The sequence below is a fragment of the Phodopus roborovskii genome, unplaced genomic scaffold, assembly GCF_943737965.1.
Source record: "Phodopus roborovskii unplaced genomic scaffold, PHOROB, whole genome shotgun sequence".
Taxonomy (NCBI): domain Eukaryota; kingdom Metazoa; phylum Chordata; class Mammalia; order Rodentia; family Cricetidae; genus Phodopus; species Phodopus roborovskii.
The window spans coordinates 1,147,918-1,170,909 of record NW_026126613.1 but is presented as its reverse complement, the minus strand read 5'-3'; the positions used below and the strand labels follow the sequence as shown (position 1 = coordinate 1,170,909).

The 22,992-nt window shown below is 41.8% G+C and overlaps 1 protein-coding gene across 1 annotated transcript in view; it reads left to right on the top strand.

Moving 5' to 3' along the window:
- The window catches only part of Utrn (utrophin), a 456,941-nt gene that overhangs the window by 370,990 nt on the left and 62,959 nt on the right, over positions 1-22,992 (top strand). Inside the window, exons 58-60 of the mRNA XM_051206176.1 lie at positions 182-242; positions 13,493-13,554; positions 15,520-15,594. Coding sequence (XP_051062133.1) covers positions 182-242; positions 13,493-13,554; positions 15,520-15,594 — 198 coding nt within the window. The remainder of the gene's footprint in view (positions 1-181; positions 243-13,492; positions 13,555-15,519; positions 15,595-22,992) is intronic.

Here is a 22,992-nt window from a genome sequence, read left to right as displayed (position 1 = left end):
TTCTGACAGCATCGCCTGTGGAATTTGAGTCTTGGTTCTTTCCTCGATTTCACATGCCTCTTTAAAGCCGTTGTGTGGCCTCATGGTTTTCCTAATTGCAGGAATCCAGCTTGGAGCCTGCATGGGATGTGTTTGTTTGTTTAGCGTTAAGGTGTAAGATAACTTCCCTTTGTTTTTCCAGCTTCTGTCCAGCTGCCGTGGCAAAGATCCATTTCGCATAATAAAGTGCCCTATTACATCAAGTAAGTTGATTTCAGTTTTCCTTTAGTTACCAAGAAAATAAAATTTGACCGAGTCATTTAAGAGCGCTCCTCCCCTGTAACTTGTTTTGTTGGTTTGTTGTTATTATTGTTGTTTTGAGAAGAGGTCTCACTACGTAATCCTGACTGACCTGGAACTTATTGTGTAGATAAGACAGGCTGTGAATGCAGGGAGATCCACCCAGCCTCTGCCTCCCAAGAGCTGGAATTAAATATGTGTATCACCAAACCCAGCCCCCTATACTTTTAAAAACAGAATTTACTACTGTAACCTGGAGGAAGCTATGCGTAATTAATATCGGGAAGAAATTAGTTTCAAAATCAGAGAGTTGCCGTTCATTAGGTTTCCCTGGTCTTGGGGAAATGTAACTGAGTTACTGTTTTAGCACCACAGTTGACAACCTCTTCCTCCTTCTCCTCTTCATCATCATAAGGATTTTCCAGCACAGTTTCTCTTTGCTGTTTCTCCTTATGTGAAACTTTCTGAGTCTTGTCTAGTTTATACACCATTTTAAGATGCTGATTCGTGGGTTACTCTGTATTTTGTCATAGAACAGAATGATGAAGTATTACCATTATCCCTAGAAGTAAGTGTAAGTTAGGGAAGCGGTTGATTTACAATGTAATCTAACACCAAGCATTGTCATTGACCCTATTATGTGTAAGGAGATGCACACTGAGCATCAATAGACAGCTTTGGCTCACATTAGCTCTGTGGCCTTGGGCATGTTGAATAAAACTCTCTTTCCAAGTTTTCCTTGTATTATGCCTGAAACAAAGTGTGGTCTCTTGAAACCCTATGCCAATTCTAAGTGACCTGCTTGATTTTTCTTCTGGAAAAGCTTGCGAAGATATTATTAATGGGACAGCACTTCTTACTGTACCTTTCCTTCTATCCTAAAATCTACCCTCATCTTAAAAACAAACTTGATTGTCATCATCTATAAAAATAGATTAAGCAATGTGCGTTACATTGCTTTGTGTGAATTTAAATCCTTTGTTCGTGGATAGTGTATGGTATATTGAGTCTTGACTAATTCAAGAATGAGGCATCAAAGCAGTTAATGAGCATAGAGAATTTCTACAGGCCTGAATGGAAAGGAGTCTGGGGCAGGAGGAAATGACTTATCTTTACTGAAAGCACTTGTGGTCATCTAATTCAAACTTTAAACTTTCTCAGATGTTTTACATTTTTATCCCAATTAATAATAACTATAGCAATAGTGTTCAAGTTAGTTTGGGTAAATACTTACTTGAACCAAACAACAATTATAAATCTGAGACAAAATAAGCTCTCCCTTTAAAGATGTCCAGTCTTAAAAAAAAAAAAAAAAAAAAACTCCTGGGATGCAGAATATGTTAGGTTGCTTGTCCGGGTAGTCTCCAAATTGTAAATTACCATAGGCAGGTTATTCCAATAGAGTCAGTGAATCACGGGGGCCTTTGAAGGGGAGGAGAGAGAGGAGGGTGGGAGAGGAGAGGAGAGACTGGGAATTACAGATGCAGCACTGGAGATGGATAAAAAGGGATGCAATCCTGGGAATAGAGACAGTCTCATGAGGCTGGAAAAGGAATGGGAGTGGCGTCCTTGTAGACCACCCAGAAAGGAACACAACCCTGCCAGACTCCATGCCAGTCTTTGGAAGTTTTTGTGTGGTAGCATTAGAAAATGAATATAGATGCAGTCTCGAGTCTTAGAATTCCATAAAGATTGATTGAAGTATATTAATGGATTGGAGTTCTCTAGCGTTAGATTTAAAAAACAAAAAAACAAAACAAAACAAAAAAACCACAAGCTTGAACTAGGATAAAGGAGTTTGTTTTTCCTAGATAAAGATAACAGGAAATCTTAGAATTCAGTAGTGCTTGCACACTGATTTTCTGTGTGTGTGTGTGTGTGTGTGTGTGTGTGTGTGTGTGTGTGTGTGTGTGTGTGTCTGGAGGGGGACTTCTAAAGCTCATCTTTAATATACATACTTCTATTAGCTAAAGAATTTCTGTTTGTCCACATCACTTATAGATAACAAGGGATTAATTAGTAGTTAAACTTCCTCTAAGCCCTATCATTTATGTTGGGATCCTTGAGAGAAAGTTCTGGTTCTCACTGTCAGTTCTTATGGAAAGAAAATGTGTAGGAGAAAAGCTAGTTTATCTGATGTCTTGTTGCTTTGTATGATGTCATAACCAACACTGGAAAAATATTATAAAATACAGCAACGGCAATTCTTTAATGATGTTGTTTAGGGGTAAACCTTCCTATAATGTCTTCTGTATCTTTAGTAAATATCAGAATTTCTTTCTTCCTTTTTTTTCTTTTCCTTCCTTCCTTTTTTTTTTTTTTTTTTTTTTTTTAATTATTTGGCAGTCTCACACAGTCATATAATGCATTCTTGCCGTATCCATCTCCCTGTGCTCTGTGATCCTCTTCCTATTTCCATCAGTCCCTTCCTACCATCAGGCCCTTGTTCTCCTTTAATGTCATTTTGTTTTGATTGTAGTTTGTGCCTCAGTTTCTCCTTCATGAGCATGTGTCCATAACTGTCCACTAGAGAGTGGGTAATTGTCTTGAATACATCTAGATTTAGTCTTAAATGTCTTTTAAGGTTTACACAATTTAGAGTAAATTCTCCTAGTTATATGAAACTCATTTTACTGGCATTTTTTTTTTTCATTAGTTACTCGGTTATGCAACTTTTTAGTTTATTTCCCCATAGAAAAAGGAACATTAAACTTGGGAGGTAGAATTAGAAAGCCAGTATTTCACATGGAGAATTATTATGAAAACAAAATTTACTCTTCAGATAAATTCATAAGCAAGTAAATGATAAATGAAAAGGCTTTTAATGGGTACTTTTCTGTGCATGCCTGTACAAATAAGTAGAAGAAAAATGTTAAAAACCTATTTAGCATTATTATCACACTATTAGAATTTCCTGGGGCAAATTGAGTGAATTAATTTAGCCAACAGAAAATAGTATTCAAGTGGAAATTTTATGCTTACATTTTAATACATGTAATGCTAGAGTACAGCAAGAAAATTTGAGAGGAGAGGTCAAATTATTTATAGTTTATATCTTAGTCCTATATTATGCACATCAAGGTGGTTCTTTATCAACATCTTGAAGTGTACTGCAGTGAGTGACACATTTTTGATGAGTGGCAGGATATAGATTTGAAATGTAAAAACATGTCTATGTGGCGTGGATCTTCGTTAATGCCTGTGTTAGTCAGGTTTCTGTTGCGGTAACAAATGCCTCAGGTGAAATAAATAAGCTCATTAAAGAAACAAGTCAAATCAATGTGCCGAGCCCGGTCCCAGTGGATACATCTCCAAACCCTCCCTCACCTAAGGCTCAGAGAACATTGCCCGAGAGGGCAGAAAGACTGTGAGAGCCAGGGCATCAGGGAGTTTGTTGTGAGATTGTGTCTCCTAGTAACATTAGAAGCTACACCCATGAAGTCTTACCAACATGACTGCCCAAACATGATCTGAACCAGGATGCCACCAGTGGGCATGCCAACCTGGATGGGGGAAAGTTCACATTGCCTCATCCCTACACGAAGAAGTCTGGGCAACGGGGGGAAGCTGGGAGCAGGAGGTATGGCCTCCTCTCCGGGGAAGAACATACATACCAGTTAATTATCCAGTGCCAAACAATCAGCCCCGAAAACACACGTCCGAGTGATGTTATATATATGGACTCGGCGGCTTACATTTAGGAATGCATGTGTATGTGTATGCAAATATACATGTATGGTTCCTGCGGTAACCAAGAGTGAAAAAAGGAGCCATGAATTTGGAGGAGAGTAGGGAGGGGCATATGGGAGGTTTGCAAAGGAGAAATGTAATCATAATCTCATAAATAAAAAGAAAATAGGCATATATCTTAGTTAGAGTTTCTGTGGCTGTGAAGAAACACCCTAACCACAGCGACCCTTACAAGGAAAACATTTAATTGGGGCTGACTTACAGTTCCAAGGTTAGTCCTTTATTGCCATGGTAGGGAGCATGGCGACATGCAGCAGACATTGTGCTGAGGAGGTGACAGTTCTACATCTAGAGTGGCAGGCCACAGGAAGACCAAATGAGCCTTGTTATCCTTTCTGAAACCTCAGAGCCCATCCCCAGGGACATGCTTCCTCCAGGAAGGCCACACCTCCTAATAGCGATACTCCTTGAGAGCCTGTGGCAGCCATTTTTATTGCAATCACCACAGTCCATAAAAAGAAAAGAAAAGAAAAAAAAAAAAAAAAAAAAAAGAAGAACTTAAAAAGGAAGAAAGAAAAGAAAAACAGGTTATTTTTGGCTTACAGTTCTGGATGTTCCAAGCATGGTTAGTTGTCCCTGTTACTTTGTTACCTGTTACCAAGAAGCATGCTTAGCTGATAGCCAGTAAGACCAAGACAGGAAGAGAAAGGAGCTTCGGGGCCATGATCCCAAATACCTAATGATGTCCCGCCAGGCCCTACCTCCTAGTGGCCCCATAGCTTCCCCACAGTGCAAAGCTTCAGCAAGCAAGCCTTGAACACAGGGCCTGGGGAAGCAGAATAGTTAACAGCCAGACTACAGTGATGCCTCATGCTGACACACGTCTTTAAGCTGTGTTTGTTGCCTAGAAAGGCGACTTTCCATTAATAAGTCTGCTCACTTTTTTCTAAGACAGTCAGTCCAGTGGCCGCTCACCCTACTCTGAGTGTAGACAGTTTGATCTTGTTCTCTGTTGTTTTCAAAGTATACAGAGCTCAACATAAAAGTCCATCATGGACTGCAGCTCTCTCCGCCGTGAACTTTCGGTTCCACATTTTGTGTTTGGTGCGCATTTCCCTAGCTTGAAGTTAACTGGCAGGGAGTTTGGGGGATAAAGAGGTGGTGGCTATGACTTTGGGCTGAACTTATTATATGCCACATGCATCAGGTAAAACCCACTGCTTGGTAAAGAAAGCCACTGCTCTCTTAATAGCTGTCCCAATTAATAATCACCACAGCTGAAATAAATTACATTTGAATAAACAGTTTCCCTCCTTTTATATGTTTGTGTTTTTTATGTGCTTGCTGTGTTTGAGATGTACTTGCAATGGTCTAGGTGTGGAGGCCAGAGATAAGTATGTTTCTCTCTGGAAATCTCCTTAACAGGAGCTTTCCTCTGTTCCTCTTGTCCAGAGGACAGATTATAATCCTGGGCTCCAGATTTATAAGTGCCGGCCCTTGGGACACACTTTGAGTCTCTTTTAAGAGGTTAGAGCTTGTGTTTGTTTTTTTTTTTTTTTAAACGTGTAAGTGATAAATAAATGAAATCTGAGCACAAGAAATTTTACTAAGAAATGGTCTGTGACTAGTGATTGGAAAGCAAATATTTAAAACTCACTGGGCCAACTCTGCTGATGGGGAGGGAAGAACTAAATTTCCCCTGTGCTTGGAGGCAGCCTTGGACCAGTGAGCACACCTTGGCCAGCTTAGGGAAGCCCACAGCAGGCAGGAGAAACTGTCGGTGGACACATCCTGCACGCTTACCACCATCCTAGCCGAGAGCATGTATGTAGATGGAGGTGACTGTTTTTGGAAACGCCATTGCCTTTTCTAACTTTCATGTGTACATTTCTGGGGCCAGCCCATAAAGCTCTGGCTTCGATCCCTTAGCAGCATTGCATTTTGATAACACTATCATCCTCAGTTTGGAGTTTCATTTCTTTAAAAAACAAGAACATTATCGGAGATGAAGAAGAGCTCAGTGGGTAAGAACATGTGTTGCCCTTGCCAAGGACCCAAGTTCGGTTCCAACACCCAAGCCATATTTGGTTAGTCCCTGCTCCAGGGAAATCTTCTAGCCTCTGGGGGCACCTACACCCCACTAACATGCATATTTCCCTCTCATACACACATAATATTGAAAGCAAATACAATTTTAAGTTACATGTGTTTGTTTTTATTGTGTCTATGTGCCACAGTACAGAGTGGGAATGAGGAGATGCCTCAAAGAAACTTTCTTTCTTACCCTGTGGGCTCCAAGGGTCAAACTTAGCTTGGCAAACACTTCCACTTACTGAGCCATATGGCCAGCCTTACAGTTTAATATATTTTTAGGATCAGGAACATATTCAATTTGTAGGTATCTGCCATGTGACATAAGAAGGATTTCTGTGGAGGCATCTGCAAAGAAAAAAGTGTGTGTGTGTGTGTGTGTGTGTGTGTGTGTGTGTGTGTTCATTTTGTGAAGGTTAAATGATTACAAATGTTATTAAGTTAAGCAAAAGTACGGACGTAATAATTAAAAAAATCATGAAATAGAATATCTTTTGTATATTGTAAAACAATATAAAAGGGGTTTCACATGACCATCTAGAACAAATTCAAGATAATTAATCTGCTTTACAAATGAATGAAGAGCTGAAGTGACAGATTCTTTCTTCCTTCCTTCCTTTATTTTGAGACACCCATAGATGTACATTCACCCTTCAAAAGGAAAGCACAAGAACACGATGATAAGTGCCTCTGGTGAGGGCATACTCTTGGCATCTGAGTCAGAGCCACACCAGGCTCCCCAGGGATGGGGCGAAAGCAGATGGCTGATGGGGATGTTGATAGGTGGTTTGAGTGTCCCTAAATGAGGGTCCATGGGTGGTGGAGGTGTGGTGAGGTAGCAGCTGGGTTCCTTATGAGATCTGGGGCCCCTGTGTGTGCTTATTGAGCATGTGCATGTTTCCAATCAGTCTTTAGTGCCTTGCCCCAAATTATCACCTGTCCCTGCCCTTACAAACCCAGGTCCATCCATCCTGAGAGTTTAATTCTGCTACTTAACATGAAACGGAGTAAAGGCAAATCTTCCCTCGCCGTTCTACACCAGCCGTTCTGTTTTCTCAGCCCACAGTGTTGGCTTTCTGAGTTTGGCAGTGTAGTGTACCTATTTCTTCCATCCCTCTACAAGCTGTGCCTTTGGACTTGCTCCTGGATCTCAGATTATTTTAAGTGCACTCTACAGTTGAATCCAGCAGAATTCTTTACTGTTTACACTTTGTATTTCCTTCCTCGTGTCCTCATTGCCAGGAGGAGCCAGTGACATCGTCAAACATTCTGACCCTTCACAATGTCTCAGGAGACTTATGAACAAAGCTCTCTGTTGTGGGATTTTTGACAGTCAAGGTTTCTTCTTGACCCTGTCATATTCTCCCAGATACAATCTTGAATTTCCTGCCTTCAGAAGTCCAAAAGATCAGTGCGTTGAGCCGGGTTGGGAAAGCTGTCTGTAGCCTGGGCAGTGTGGGGTTGCTGCTCAGCACGTGTGATCCTGTTCACAGAGAGGGGACAAGAAGCATCAGTGCCCCTTGGGGTCCTGGGTTTTTCTTCTTTTAGCCCATACCGGAAGAAACCAAAGATTGAGGAGACGATGATGGCCATCTTTGAGATGACATTTTCAGATGATTGATGTCACTCTGGACTCATGGCATTTGCTTCACTGGGAAGTTTAGACACCCGTGTCAAGTTGAGTGGTTGAGATCTCTTGCTGGGTTCTGAGATTCAGCTTCTATAAGTGTGCGTAAAGCAGCTGTCACAATAATGCCAGGGCTTTTGTTTTACCTTAATCGGGTCTATTATCTTTTTTTTTTTTTTTTCCCTTATCATTTCTTACCTTCTAATGTACTACACAACTTCCCTGAGAAACTTCTCATGCCCAGAGATAGGGCCTTTACACTGGGCACTATGGGGTTTGCTGGTAGTTTTGATAAGACCGGTTTGGATGAAGGCAAAATGTTTGAAGCCAAGTGCAAATGGATTGAGTAGATACCAGGAAATATAACTATTGCATAATAGGTTGTAAATCTTGTTTGTGGAGAAGTGGAAAGGGGGGCGAGGGCTAGCAATGTGTATTTAAAGTGTGTGTGTGTGTGTGTGTGTGTGTGTAGGGCTGTCGTGTTTGGTTTTTGAGGAGAGTAGTTTTACTGTGAGGACTAATAATATAGTACAGTTTTTTTAAGTCATTGGTGGAGAATTGACTGCTACTATGTCAGCAATTTTCAGTTAAGGAGGGAAAGGAAGGCAGGCAGAGGAGGGAATGTTATGGATTTGGGAGCAGGAAGAAAGAATCCTCATCTTGCTTTTTTAATTTTTTTTTTCAATGCAGTGCAAGAGAAAGGCAAGAAATGATTGGGGAGTGGAAGGCCTTTTGGAAAGGAAAGATGAAGGTAGGAAGGGGCCTATTGCCTTGGAGTTTAGGGCTGCTAGTTCACTTCTCAATAGCCATGTGTTTGAGGCTCAGAATCAAATCTTTAAAGTAGTGCTGGCCTGCCTGTAGAGTGATTTTTCTCCATCGTAGTCAGCCACAGCTGTTTTGGTTCAGAAAAGGCCAAGTAATTGAGCAGCTCCAAGGCCTGAGATTTGCCAGGGGTGAGGAGGAAGGCAGGGTGATAAAGTTGTTTGTAGTGATTATAATGATGGACTGCCGCCTCAAAAATGGATGGAGTCATCAAGAAATATTTTAAAAACCTGAATTCTGCAAATCCACTTCCATATCAAGAACTCGGGCTTAAGTCCGACCATCTGTGCTCAGATCCTGTTCCCGGCCCATGGCCCTCGGCAAGTTATCTAAGTGCCTTCTACTTTCTCCTCCTACGTCTGCAAAACAGTGATCAGAGCCATAATAGATCATAAATAGCATCACCATGCGGCTTCAGCTTCTCACACACAGAAACGTATAGTTTGCTCACTGGACCAATACCCTATTACTTAATTGATTAATATTACATATCCTGAATCAGCTCTTTATCTTTCGCTTTGCCCGATAAAGAAGAAATCTTTCTTTCTCTGCGATTGTTGTTATCCTGCCTCCTATTTTTCAACCCCAAATAAACACATAGATGCTATATTAGTTACTAAGTTGTTGGCCGATGACTGGGCCTCCTTATTGGCTAGCCCTGTCTTTATTATTAATCCATTTCTATTATTCTATGTATTTCCACATGGTCTTATCTTACCCGAGAAGGGTCTGGACCTCTTATTCCTTTGGCAGCCTACATGGCGACTGACTGGCGGGCCCTCTCTGCCTACCTCTCCCAGAATTCTCCTGGTCCTAGTCCCACCTATCTTCGTGACTCATTGGCCAGATGTGTTTTATTCATGAACCAATAAGGAAATGTATACAGAAGGATACCCCCATCAGACTGTGCTGGCACCGACTGCATGGGTAGTTGCTCCAATACCATTTGTGCTTGTCATGAATTGGTCTCCTTTAGTTTTTGCTCCAGTGTGCCTTTGTATTTATAATCAGGCAAGGAAAAAACAGTAAGCTGTAAAATTGGATAGATAGTAACGGGTAGGTAGATCTAAACCCTGTCAGCCTTTGGACGAATGTGCAACTACTCTACTAAAGACAAAGAGGCTTAAAAATGATCTTCCCACAGCAGTAGTTTGCCCAGAAATCCATATCATTCCTTTATCTAACAAACAAATCAACAAAGATGGACTATGCAGTTGGTTGGTTCATGGCCTCTTTGCAGTGTTAGGATACAGCATTTTTGTATTTCATTTGGTCGTATACTTTCTTACATGATTTATGTTTTATTTTCTGTGGATTATAGAATTACATATTCTTGGCCCGGGCATTGGTGGTGAACGCCATTTATCCCAGCACATGGGAGGCAGAGGCAGGCGGATCTCTGTGAGTTCGAGGCCAGCGTGGTCTACTGAGTTAGTTCCAGGACAGGCTCCAAAGCAATACAGAGAAACCCCGTCTTGAAAACAAAAAAGAAAAAAGAAAATTGACATTTATAATAATTACGCCAAAGCACTAGTGTATAGCCTCGTGAAGGACCGTCCCACATGTTGAAGGGCAGTTTTCAAAACAAGCAAACTCTTGACTTTTATGTAAATTAGAATAAACAGTTTTAATCAGCTCACTCACCTCTAGCATTTGTTCTGGTATGCCTTTATATTTATAACTGGAATGAAATGATCAATAACAGACCTCATGAAATCCAGCTGGAAGCATAACATTGGATAGATATAGCAGTATTTGTCTGTATGCCAGGGTTTGGACAACATGTCTATTGGATTATCTTTCACAAGGCACGAGAGTCAGGAAGAAGTTGCACCGGACCCCAAGGAGGCAGAGAGCCACCTCTCTGTAGAGCGGGATAAGGGATAAGTTTAATCAGAGGAGCAAAATTTATAGGCTAATCAGTGTCTGTGGGACAATGATTCATTACATTTCAGGGGACATGATTTGCATTTCCGTGGACAAGACTGCCCTGGTGAACACTGTAGCTCAGTTTACATCATTTAAAATAATGCAGAAATACTGTAAGTTTCATAGGGCACCCAGCAGACTTTTCCTCATCAAAGGCTTCAACGGTTTTGTTACTTTTCCTACAACAGCAACATGGAGATGGCCTGACACCCTAGTAAGAGGTCACCCCTCTCGTTATCCTGTTCCTCGTGAGATTTTTCACGTAAACATCCACTTAGATTTTCAAGTTCTCCTTTTAGTCTGGGTCAGCTTCCTGGACCAGTTGCATTTCCAAAGTAAGATTTTTGGTAACATCATCACAATCACAGCGTGGCAGGATAGAGTCTCTGGCTGTGTAAAGCTCCTCTCCCCACCAGCCAGCAGACTGCTGGGAAGATTTGACACTGTTATTTTGAGGGAAGACACCACTTCGGTTCTGTTTTGGTTGCTTGCTCTGGGCGAGCTGGAAACATTTTGGCAAGAGTTGCCTGCCAAGTATCTGCAGCTGTTCAAATCCTTATAGCCTTTAGGTTTAGTGTGAGTTTTGTCCTGACCCTTTCTGCACTTAAAAAGGAAAGAAAGGGGGGGAAACCCAGGCATGTCTACCCTTTCTTCCCTTTTTTTTTTTCAACTGTTGTTTTGTAAACCGCAGCCTTACATTTGTAACCAGAGGCTGTGTTTACTTTCAGCTTTAGCGATTCTGACTAATGAATCAACTGGTATTGAATTCACAAAGGAGGCTCCCTTCCCCTCAATCCATCTGTTTGCCAAATGTGTGTACTCCCTCAGCTCGCAGGCCATGGTGCCTGCAGCACAGGGCCATCAGCAGCATTGGTATTCTCAAACCTGACTGACCTGTGGTATTTTGCACTTGTGGCCACATAGGGTTGTCCAAGGGCGAGGTCCACATCTGTAGTTCTAAAGAACACATGTGTAATTTCTAAGTGTGCCATCCTACTCTGCATCTCTGAGAGCTTTAGTTTGTCCCATGAGCCTTGGTTTGTCTTATTGCAATGGGCTGTGTATCTTTGGAAAGTAGTATTGTCCTGAGGACAGAAATTGCTTGAAAGAAAAATAGCAATTAAGTCTTGGGCATTTAAGACTGGCGCTCATGGTAGCACAATGGAATTATACTATATTTTCACCAAACTACTCTTTATCTCTTGCTAGTGGCTGAAAGCTGCATTTCTGCCAAGCTAATGACCATACTATGAACAGTCATTTTTTTTTTTTAAGGTTAGATAACTTAAATTTGCCTGTAATCTTTAGGATAGCGGTAGTTTTGTGGTATGTATGTCAAGTGGAAATACTTGCTCCTTTTTTACTGGAGTTAAACTTAACAGGAAGGGAGCTAGACAGCTTTCCAACAGGTTCTAAAATGTCTTCCCATCATAGAATTTTTCTGTATAAAAATCTCTGGGGCATCTTACCTTCTATTTATTTATTGAAATCCAATATGAATTACTGGAGTATTCTGTTACCCAAGGCTACATAATAAAGATTCTGTTCTTTCCCAGGAATGCAAACTACTTTTTAAAGGTATTACTTAGGTTATAAAAGCAATGAGTTCTCTTAAATTTGTTTGTATGACTATTTTAATATCATCTCTTGTGTACTGTGCGATTTCATGTAGCTTACTAAACAGTTTCTTAAGAAGGTGCATCTAAAAGGCTTTTGAGAACTATTAGATGTTATTACTCTGTTATGGCCTAGTTAAGGGACAATAAACTATTTTTAAATATAACCCATCAAAGTTAAGAGCATTTTAACTCACACTCATACACACACACACACACACACACACACACACTTGCTTACATCACATACATGCACATATACACTTATACACACACACAAAGTTAAGCTCTACCAGTATTTGTTTTTAGCACCATCTTATTCCTTTAAGATTTCCAACTAATATATTAATCGCAGCAATAAAATAAAGACATGTTTTCTGAATAAAGAATAGGGCTCATACATAAAATTATCCATTTCATCTAAAAAGAATAGATCTGGTTATTGAATAAAGCTAGGAAGACAGAGGTAAAATTAAAATGACGAGAGACAGACACCTGCCTAAGGAAAGTCTGGGGACCTGGGTTTATAGGGAAGGAGAGCTAGCAAGCATGAACCAGGGAAAGGGGAGGCCAGGCTGAAAAAGGAGGGAGGCTCAGTAGATGGCAGGGTGAGGAAATGGTACTCAGATTTAGAGTCTTCATTTCTCTGGTCTTCAGAGATTTGATTAGGGCTCTTAAAGTGTGGTAACCCTTCTTAACGCTGTAACTCTTCTCGGCGCCGCTATCAGAGCATTTGCTCCCAGTGAAAGTCGGCATCTGCCTCACAGGAGAGAAATTCTGGAGCCCACATTGATTTAGCCACACAGCTCAGTGCCTGAGGGACCCTGGTGGTCATTCTGTATGTCTGGGTTTTGGCTTATAGTTGTGGTTGTGTTTTTGTGTAGAGAAAGCAGAATTTTATCTATATTTTCATAGTACAGTTGCTCAAAATAAAAATGATTATTCAAAGTGTGTTTCATATGTATATGTGTCTGTGTATTTCTGAGTGTTCCCATGTATGTGGAAAGAGATGTGTGTGTGTGTGTGTGTGTGTGTGTGTGTTAAAGGTTGATATCAAGCATCTTCCTTGATTCTTCTGAAGACCTTATATATGGAGGCAGTGTCTCGCACTTGAGCCCAGAACTCACCCAAGTCTAGCTTGCAGTTTGCTCCATTCATCCCCTGCCTTTTCATCCTGTGTAGGGTTATAAGTACGCATGCAAGCCCGCCCAGGACTCACAGGTACACGGCAAGTGCATGGCAAGCACTTTGCCCTCTAAGCTATCTCCCCGGCCCCTATTATTCATACTTTGAATATTAAATAATAACTGAGCCCTGGATTTCTGAGCGATTCCCTAATGGGCTTTTGCATACTTTAATAATCTACTTGGGCTTTTAGGGGCTGTGGCCACTGTTGTGTTTTGTAGTCTGTTGTTTATGTTTACTTTTCCTTCCCCAGCCATCAAACCCAGACCACCAGTTGGGATCATCCTAAAATGACGGAACTCTTTCAATCTCTCGGTGAGTGTTGCTTTATTAGTAGCAATGAATGGGCCTACAGAACCCAGGGCTGTGTATCCGTAAAAAAAAAAAAAAAAACACCCAGCTATGCAATTGCTCTACTTGTTTGCATGGAGGACTCACCTTGTGGCATGACAAGACAGTGCCATGATGTGTCATGACAAGAGCCCCGGATTTAAAGGCAGATGAACTCCTAAGGTCAACCCACAAAGTGAGCATTGCCTTTCTTCTAAGAGAATATTTGCTTTGGATGGGTACCAGCCAAAGACATCACCTTCCAGAAGAAATGTGACCATTGTAGGTCTCAGCTCCCTCATGTTGGTGTTGAATCATCATGCTAGAGAAAAGGAAAATACAGTAACAATGTGAATTGTTGTTTCAATCAAACTAGCTTACTGCGTGTCATTTTTAGGTCATAAAGTGCACTTATTTTGATAGAAAAAATGCAAGAGCTCTACTCTGGGGCTAACTGTTAATAGACAATGACTTTTAGCTGATTGCCAACCGTCTTTCTCTGGCTGACTCAATGGTCCCCAAATTCACTCCTTGGGAAAGGGAGGGAATTTTCAAATGAGTCTCAAGGAGGAGAGTAGCGTCCTGTGCCCACCCCTTCCAGATTTTCAAGAACAGGCAGACACTTCCTTTTTCTCTTTAAATCCTGGGCTCCTATGGGCACTCTCATTTGGTCTTTGGGGATGCAGAAGAAAAACAGCAGGGGGGGGAAAAAAGGAAAAAAAAAAAAAAAGCACTGTTTTACTTCATTTAGGGACTGAGAGTAAAAAAAAAAAAAAATGGTGATTTGATTTTCTTCCCTCAGTCTCTGCTAATCTGTCTTTAGGAGGCACAGGGAGAAATTGTAATGTTCACTGGTTCTGAGCTAGGAATGTTGATGTAAGGTTGTTTTAACGAGACCTGTGGAAGTGTAGAAGAGGCAAATTCGTCAGGGGAGCAGAGCATAGGACAGCCTCATGACTACTGAGATGGACTGGCAGTTGACAGAAGCCTGATGGTCCTAGGGGCCAGGGGACTCAGAAGGAGGGACCCTGCAGTTGATCAGCCTAATAGTCCCCAGTACCAACTGCACACCCCGTCTTTCCCTCCCTACAGAAGTTCTTGAGACCTCCCCCATCCTCATGATCCCCAAGGGTCCTGGCTGACACTCCTGCCACACAGGACAGGTTAACTAGAAAAGCAGAGCAGAATTATTGGATCAAAGCTTGGTGTTATAAAAGAGACATGAAAAGCAGGAAGACTTTGTGCTCTTGTATAGGTTTGATGAAGCCAATTAGAAGTCTGATTAGAATAAACAAGATGTTCTATAGGCAAACAGACTGAGGGAGAAGCCAGCTAAGCCAGTGTATCCAGCTTCTGCCCAGCCTATTTGCACATCATCCCTTTCCTCCAAGTGTAGATCAGGGCATGTACCACATGACCGACTTCAAGAGGGGATGGAGAAGGTCAGAGTGACCTTAGTTTTTAGGATTTGCTTTGGGAAACCGGCATCCCATTTTCTACAATCTGTTCAGGGAAATAGGGAAAAGGATTCGTGTGTGTGTGTGTGTGTGTGTGTGTGTGTGTGTGTGAGTGACTTGCTTTAGGGGAAACAGGAGGAGGAGGGATGGAGTTCAGCCCTTACCTCTCAGGCCTTTCTAGTCTCCTCCTTCAGTTAAAACAATTCAGCACCCTTTGGGGTCAGGGGTTGTTGGTTGTTCAAAAGCCAAACCTACTTGAAAATGCTTTTCTAGAGTTTTCTACAGAACACTGTTTTGCAGCGTATCCCAATATGGTGTGAACAACCATCTGATTGTATTCATAAATTGATAGGAAGGAGTTTTAGGAGGATTTATTTTTTTTTTTTTGAACAGACACATTTTTCCACGATCCAAAAATACACAAATATGCTTATTCTTGGCATTCATTAAGAGTAAAATCACTAAGGCCTTACTGTGTTCTTTTCCCTTTCAGCGGATCTGAATAATGTACGTTTCTCTGCCTATCGCACAGCAATCAAGATCCGAAGGCTGCAGAAAGCACTGTGTTGTGAGTTATCGTCTCTCGCCTTGTTTGGAGGGTTGCCTTTGTTGTTATTAGTGTTAAGACAAAGACAAATGAAGAGGGTGGTGTATTGGCGGAGTCAATCTGATTTCCAGTGCCCCGCATCCAGGGAGTTACCCAAGTTTCTATAAAAGCTTCGTGATTGGTACCATCCGTGTGGACTAACAAAACAGATGAGCAGTGCCACTCGCGTTTTGAGTTCAAAATTAATCAAAACACAGGGGAAATGCTTTCAAAAATTGTTCTGCCTCACCATTTCAAAAGAGTAAATCAAGCCGGGTATTGGTGGCACGCCCCTTTAATCCCAGCACTCAAAGGGCAGAGGCAGCCGGATCTCTGTGAGTTCGAGGCCAGCCTGGTCTAAACAGCGAGTTCCAGGACAGGCTCCAAAGCTACACAGAGAAGTCCTGTCTTGAAAAAACCAAAAATAAAATAAAATAAAAATAAAAGAGTAAATCATTGAATCAAAGTACTAGGTTGTTTCCGGTTAAGTCCTTTTCGTCCACTTAAAGCTGTAGGATTCCAAACTGTTTGACTCAGTACTCAGTCGAGTAACAGAAATGCCAAGCAATCACATTACTGATCTGTCTAGTAACTGGAACCATTAAACTGATGGAAAAGTCTGTTTCCTTCTAAATGTGACAGAATTCATTTAGCATCATTAATGACTTTTTCCTGTGGAGGGCATACTCAGGGTTATTCCCTGGTGACCACTTTACCCAAAGGTTATTTTTGTCCCCAGAATATTAAAAGGTAAGCAGCCATGTGAATTCGTGTAAATAGAGTATTGATTTATGTTTTCCGGATTCTGTCTTTGCTTAAATGATTAACCAAGGAGCCTGGCCTGATATTACTGTGCAAAGCAATGTTTGTGTGTGCTTTGATGATGGAGAGAATTGGAAAATTCCACATAAGCTTGTTTTCTACCCTCTTTTAATAGCTGCTATTTGCCTGGGTAGCCCAGAGAGACTTTGAAAACTGTCCTCAGAAAAGTGCTGTGTTAGGGCTAAAGGATTTGCTTCTTAAAAATTAGTGGAGAGTGGCTGAAGGCACGTCTCATCTGGATAAAGTGGTCTCTGTATACACCTAATGACTTCTATTCCTGGGTCTCAGGATGGAAGGAGAGAGCCTGTAAGGAGTATGGGTTTTTCCGCCTGCCGCCGCTGGTCTTGTCCTGCTGCCGCGCCAGCCCCAAATAATGTATAGAGACTCTGTATTTGATATTATATTGTTGGCCAGGTACTAGTTTCTTATTGGCTAGCTCCTAAAAGTTGTCCTGTGACTTCCATGTACTCTCTCTCTCTCTCTCTCTCTCTCTCTCTCTCTCTCTCTCTCCTCTCTCTCTCTCTCTCTCTCCTCTCTCTCTCTCTCTCTCTCTCTCTCTCTCTCTCTACCCCTCTCTCCCTGTCTCCCTCTCTCTGTAAGGATTCAGGCATTGTACTGGCCTGCCCTGTCACCTGTGAGGATGCACTCAGGCAGTACCCTGGTCAGCCCAGGTACAAAGGACCTAAAGACCCTCCCCACTTAAGCTGTCCTTCCACTCTTCCATGCTCTCTCTTTCCCCTCTCTCTTTCCCCCTGTTCCCCGAGGTCCCCCATGCGAGATCCCCCATGCGCGGTCCCCCGTGCGAGGGCCCCCGTGCGCCTTTCTCTCCCCCCCTCCCTCTCTGTCTCCGTTTCTCTCTGTCTCTCACAAACATACACATTATAAAGAAAATAAAATTCCATAGTTTCAAAGCAGCTCAGTAGGAGTTGTCAATACACTCGAAGCTGGCTGGATGAACGGAGTTGAGCAAAGAGTTGTTCAGTCACTTCGGGAAGATGGGGCCATGGAAAGGGTTAAAGGAGAAAAACCGAAGCTCTTTTTTGGTTGAGAAGTCTGATGAGCAGCAGAGAAACAGCAGTAGCTAAACCCGGAAAGGAAGAGTTCGATGACCTCCCGTCTTGAATAAATCACCACAGGCTCAAAGTTAGCCTGTTGCAGAACGACCTGTTCAAAACATGGGGGCCCTCCCACTCTGGCGAGTGATCTGTCTATTGCATGGGAAGGGAGTAGGAAGCAATTTGCAGACAGAGGAGGAACTGTCCGCTCAGTGTGCCTGAAGTGACAGCAATTTTGAGCCTGACATCCAGCCCGCAGATCTAGATGGTCTTCCCAGGCATGGAGGGTCGTAAATTGAGGATAAATGACAAAGACACAGACCCTCCACCAGCAAGAGACTTATGTACCATAGTGAACTCCTCCCCATTTCCTGGGCGGAGAAACCTGATCATGCCCTTGGGGTTTGCTTCTCTTGATTCCCTTTTCGTGTGAAGAAAAATGACTCTTTTTAGTTCACATTCACACCTGAGAGGGACAGAGGAGAGACCCCCTCCAAGCTCTGAGCTAAAAGATACTTTGTAATGTGCAGGGAATAAGGTACCCAGTTCCCGCAAGCTTAGATATCTAAAGGGACCTCCCGACAGCCACTGACTTCCACTTTCCAGTTGCTTCTGGGTCTGTATACCACTTGTCACATTCGCCTACCTGTTAGACCAGCTCAACTCCCTCCTCTCTCTTCTCTGGCTCATCTTGTGTAAGTCTATCATCCTTTATTCCTTCCTGACGCTGTCAAAAGTTTCCCTCTTTTAGGACAGTTTACATGCTCACCCCACCAGCTTCTGATTTCCCCAGTATTTTCTGATGGCCCCTGACTGTTTTTCGCTTGCTTGCCTTGCAGAGTAGTTGCGTGTTACGAGGGGCTGACCTGTCCTACACTCAATGGCTTTTAAGTCATGGCCACCTCTCATTGTGTGTACATCCTCACCCAGCACGCGCCACTCCTCATTCGTTTGTTTGGCGCAGAGGCCACTCAGGAGATAAAGCAGAGCAGGAGCCTCATTCCAACACTCACAGGGCTCAAATTCAGAGAGAGCCTTGCATGTAGACACGATGTTCTTGCTTCCTCAGATTGCTTTTCGCTTAGAACGCCCTGGCCTTTGCCCGGCCTGTCTGCTCTCTATCTGCTTCCTTTACTTTGCTCCCATCAGTTCAAATTGCTATTTGACCTAGCAAGTTTTAGTCTATTTCTCCTGACTAAAAGCTCTGGCTCCAGCTTTTCAACATTTGCAATCTCCCCATGCTACGATGTGGGTCTCAGACTGGCAGCTGTGTTTCAGGCACATGGCTTCGCTTACTCCTGGTAACTCCAGCTCATCCATTCCAGTCTTTCTTTTTGTGGTATTTTTTTTTTTAATGGTATTTGTTTTAGGCTCAAAGACACAGTGTCAGAATTGTAACTCTTAATATTCTTTTTACATACTAATTGTCTGCCTTTCCAAATGAGTTACATGCTTATGAGAAAGGAACGTCTGTGGTCTTGCCTACCTGAGCCCTCCTGTAATTTAGTATGACCTAAAGTCACTCAGGTCATACTAAACAAATGATTTCAATTTGAAGGCGACAGAGAAGACATGTGCAAGATTTAGAGTCATCTTTTGTAGAAGTCAACTTTGCTAACTTTTGACTTAACTCAAAATATATTACTATACAACAAACAGTAAAAACTAAACCAAACTAACCGTCAGCATGAGCATGTGAGAGCTATAAAACTAAGATGAAAAAAATCAAAGGACCGAAGGAAGTTGTATAGTTCAATTCCATTTACAAGTAGTTCAAAGCAGAGCTAATGGCTGTTCTATTTATAGTACACACCTGCCTTGAAGAACTAAAAGTTAATGCAAAGGTTAGAGTACATGGAAAGGTTACCCCTGTGATCACGGTGGGTCGTAGTTACATACGATGTTAGTATGTTCTTCTTCTTTGGTGTGTAATGGATTTTGTATTTTTTCCCATTTCTTCAAGTCACATTATGCACGTTATATGTTATATACACATACATCTTTGAATGTTGACTTAAAGACGTTTTGTAGCAAGCCATGGCAGAGAAACAAGGGATAACAGCTGGCTGAGAGGGAAGCAGCCACTTACCACTTAGAAGGATGGTGTCCCTGACTAACAGATGTATTTACTCACACATAGAAGCCGCCTTGTAATTAGGTATGTGGGCACTAATCTGAGATAAGAACAGGAGATATAGATGCATCCACTCAAAGGCTTGGTCAGAGAGTGTCAAGGAATGCTGTGTGGTAGAAGAGCTTACTTCTTTGTCCAGTACCCAGAAGTTTCCTTGAATTCTATTTAGGTCAGTTCAGGGATCATTTGAATTTGTTTTCTTGAGATTTCCGATTGGAGGTATTGTTATTAACTGTTACTAACATTACATATTAAGACAGGCTCTTACTATTCTAGGGTGGCCTGGAAAACTCACTATGTTGCTTAGGCTAGCCTTGTACTTGTAGTCCTCCTGTGTCTACCTCGCTAGTTACAGGATGTATGATGACTTGAAGCCATTACAAATTTCTAATTAGTATTTTGATCCTCGTGATTTTAAGTTTGAATAATTTTTCTGCATAAACTAGGAAGTATATTATCATTTTCTACTTTAAGAGAGTTCAAAGATAGTACCAAGTAGAGAATGTAGTATTTTGGCATGGAGAGCAGTAGATGTTTCTTGCCAAAGAGGATGGAGGCTGGGCCTGCTGGATGTAACAGGAAGAGGGATGAAGGTCTATATTCATAGGAATATGCCTGATGGGCAGTTGGTTTGCATGGGGCTTGTGAAGGATGAAGGATGGAGGGTTAAGAAAGCTAAAGATTTGTAGACCAGATTTCAGAAGAAAGTAACATTTTTTATTTGGAACACACCAAGGTAGAGGTTCCTGAAAGACAATGGTTACAGCTCTTGGGTAGGCAACTGAGCAATGGGGAGGGGTTGGTTTCACCAGGAGACAAGAGGCAGGAATGGGAATCTGGAATCATCTAAAGAGATGCCGGTGTTGTGAAATGAGTGAGGTATCATTCCTACAGATTAAAAATCCAAGCCTGAGAGCTCGTGTGCAGAAATGTTTCTTGATGCCTGGGAAAGAGGACATGACATGGCCAAGACCTAGAGAGCTGTCCAAAGCCCCAGGTCTCAACAGTGTTCCTTCTGTGATTATTAGATCCCACATCCCTGGCCCCCAGGACAGGAGATGATGAAGCATCTCTGTTTGACCCCCCTGTGCTTCATATTCAGGAATTTATAAAAGTCTGAAAGTTGGTTCGAAAATGAGTGGCCTGTTTGTTCCATTTATCGCATGACTGGGCTGTCATTTTTCTGCCTCTGAAAAGACAAAATCATAATTTCCTGTGATTTAAATGTAGTCTGTTCTTTAAAAGGTACCTAAATGTGACACACTTCAGGAAGATGCATGAGTGGCTTAGGCACTCAGCCGGTGTGTCAGAGCAAATCACTGGAAATTGAAGACATGATCATCCGAGGGATGTGGCAAATTACTGCCTAAGCCCTAGAGTGGGTAACAAGGGAGGCTTTTCTGAACTAAGTGAAGGGTGGACTAATCCAGGAAATGGTCATTTTGAAATTTGGTCTATTGTTACTGTATGTTGTGTGGCTGGCTTAATTAGTGTTGGAATTCAGAAATCTTAGCATTCTGCCAGTAACTGAATATTTTTCTTTGTGTCTGTGGAGAACTGTGCTTCTCCATTTACTGTCCCTTATTAAGCATGTCCCTTTGTCACATGCTGTAAAGAATAGATTTTGCTGGTGCTCTTCAGAGGTTTAGAATTTAAAACAATGTATAGCACCAAGAAATGAGAAAAAAAAAAAAAAAAGATAATGAAAATTCTAGATAATTCCCAGGTCTCCTGTTATTATTCTTTGGCACCATTTCTAGTTCGCGCAATGCTTATGCAGATTATTTTTGTTAGCAGCGTACATTTAGCGGTGATATGGTTGACATCTAGGAGAAAAGGACTCTTACTCAGACTTGCTATGTCTCCTGCTTGAGTCTTTTTAAAAAGTCTTCCCTGTTGAGATATTGTAGACTTTGTGTTTGTTTGTGTCCTTTTAACGTAGTTCTTTTCCACTGTAGGCAACTTGGGGGTGGGGGATCTCTCCTGTTGTTTAAACAGCTGGCTTGGGCGTATTTCATAAATGTACTTAAAATTCAAAATTAGCGGTTAGTCAGTAGCTACAACTAGAAAGATACAAGGGAAGCTGTCCGTTCATTTTGGCCAATTGTCAAAATATGTCATACTGGGGGCTAGGAATAGTTTATTCATTAGGCAAAAAAGTAGTTATTTAAATGTTTTAAGTTCCACTTAGATGTTTCACAGTGCTAAAAAAAAAATGAAGATAGAGCATATATTTTACATGATGGTAATGTCCATGAGAAAACTTTTAAATTAGCGCTCCTCTGTCATTTCCCATGCTGTTGAGAATTGGGTCATTTCCACATCTAATAAATAGATGGTAGTTTGAGTTTGAGAGTCTGCTTGGTTTCCTTTGCAGCTAGCTGAGGAGTTGTTCATAGTTAATTGTTACTAGCAATCTTTTTTTTTTTTTTTTGGCCAGGGGACTTTGTGTACAGTGTCCCCTTCAGTAAGACCACATGCCACCCATGTATCACGCATGTTACAATTCATTTTCCCTAGTGGACTCCTAGACTAGTTTAAAGTCTGTTTTCAAAAGCAGCATCTCCACCTGGAAGATGCTGCTTTGTGATATCTCTGCCTACTTTGCTTCCGTGCATCTCTTATGTCTCATCTATGTCATCTTTCAAGATTTCCCCTCAGGGACAGTCTTTTTCCATTTGTCCTTCCACCACGCATTCTTCATCCAGATGTCTGGAACCTGAAATACTACAGTATCCGAAGCTTGCAGTTGCTGACATGGTAGCAGAGTTGCATACCTGACTTTGGATGATGAGTCAGTCACATTAGAAATACTTTACTGGAGGTTAGAGCACTGACCCAGCAGAATGTTGGCTGCACTTTTGGAGGAACAGGGTTCGGTTCCCAGCACCCACACCGAGTGGCAAACAACTGCCTGCAACTCTAGCTTCAGAAGATGTAATGCCTTCTTCTGACCTTCGAGGACATTCCCCCACACATGGCGGACAGACACACATCGGCACATAAATAAACATCAAGACAAACCTTTAAAAATATTATCAGATTACCTTCAGGCTACACACATAAGGTATATGTAAAACATAGATGCCTTTTGTGTTAGACTTGGGTCCCATCCACAACAACCCTTGCCGAGTTTATACCAATGTTACAAAACCACAGAGGTAGAGAAACTGAAAATGCAAAATACTTCCTGCCACAAATTATTAGTCTTTGTCTTCTCCCACTGACCTTGTACATTGATCTCCCAGATGCTGCTGTTCCTCCTTTTAGTAGTATTACCTGGATGTTCCTTAAGAAGGGGTCCCTTCAACATTCTAAATGCTCTAGCACTGGCCTTGCCTACCATCTGTGATTTCCATATGAAGAATA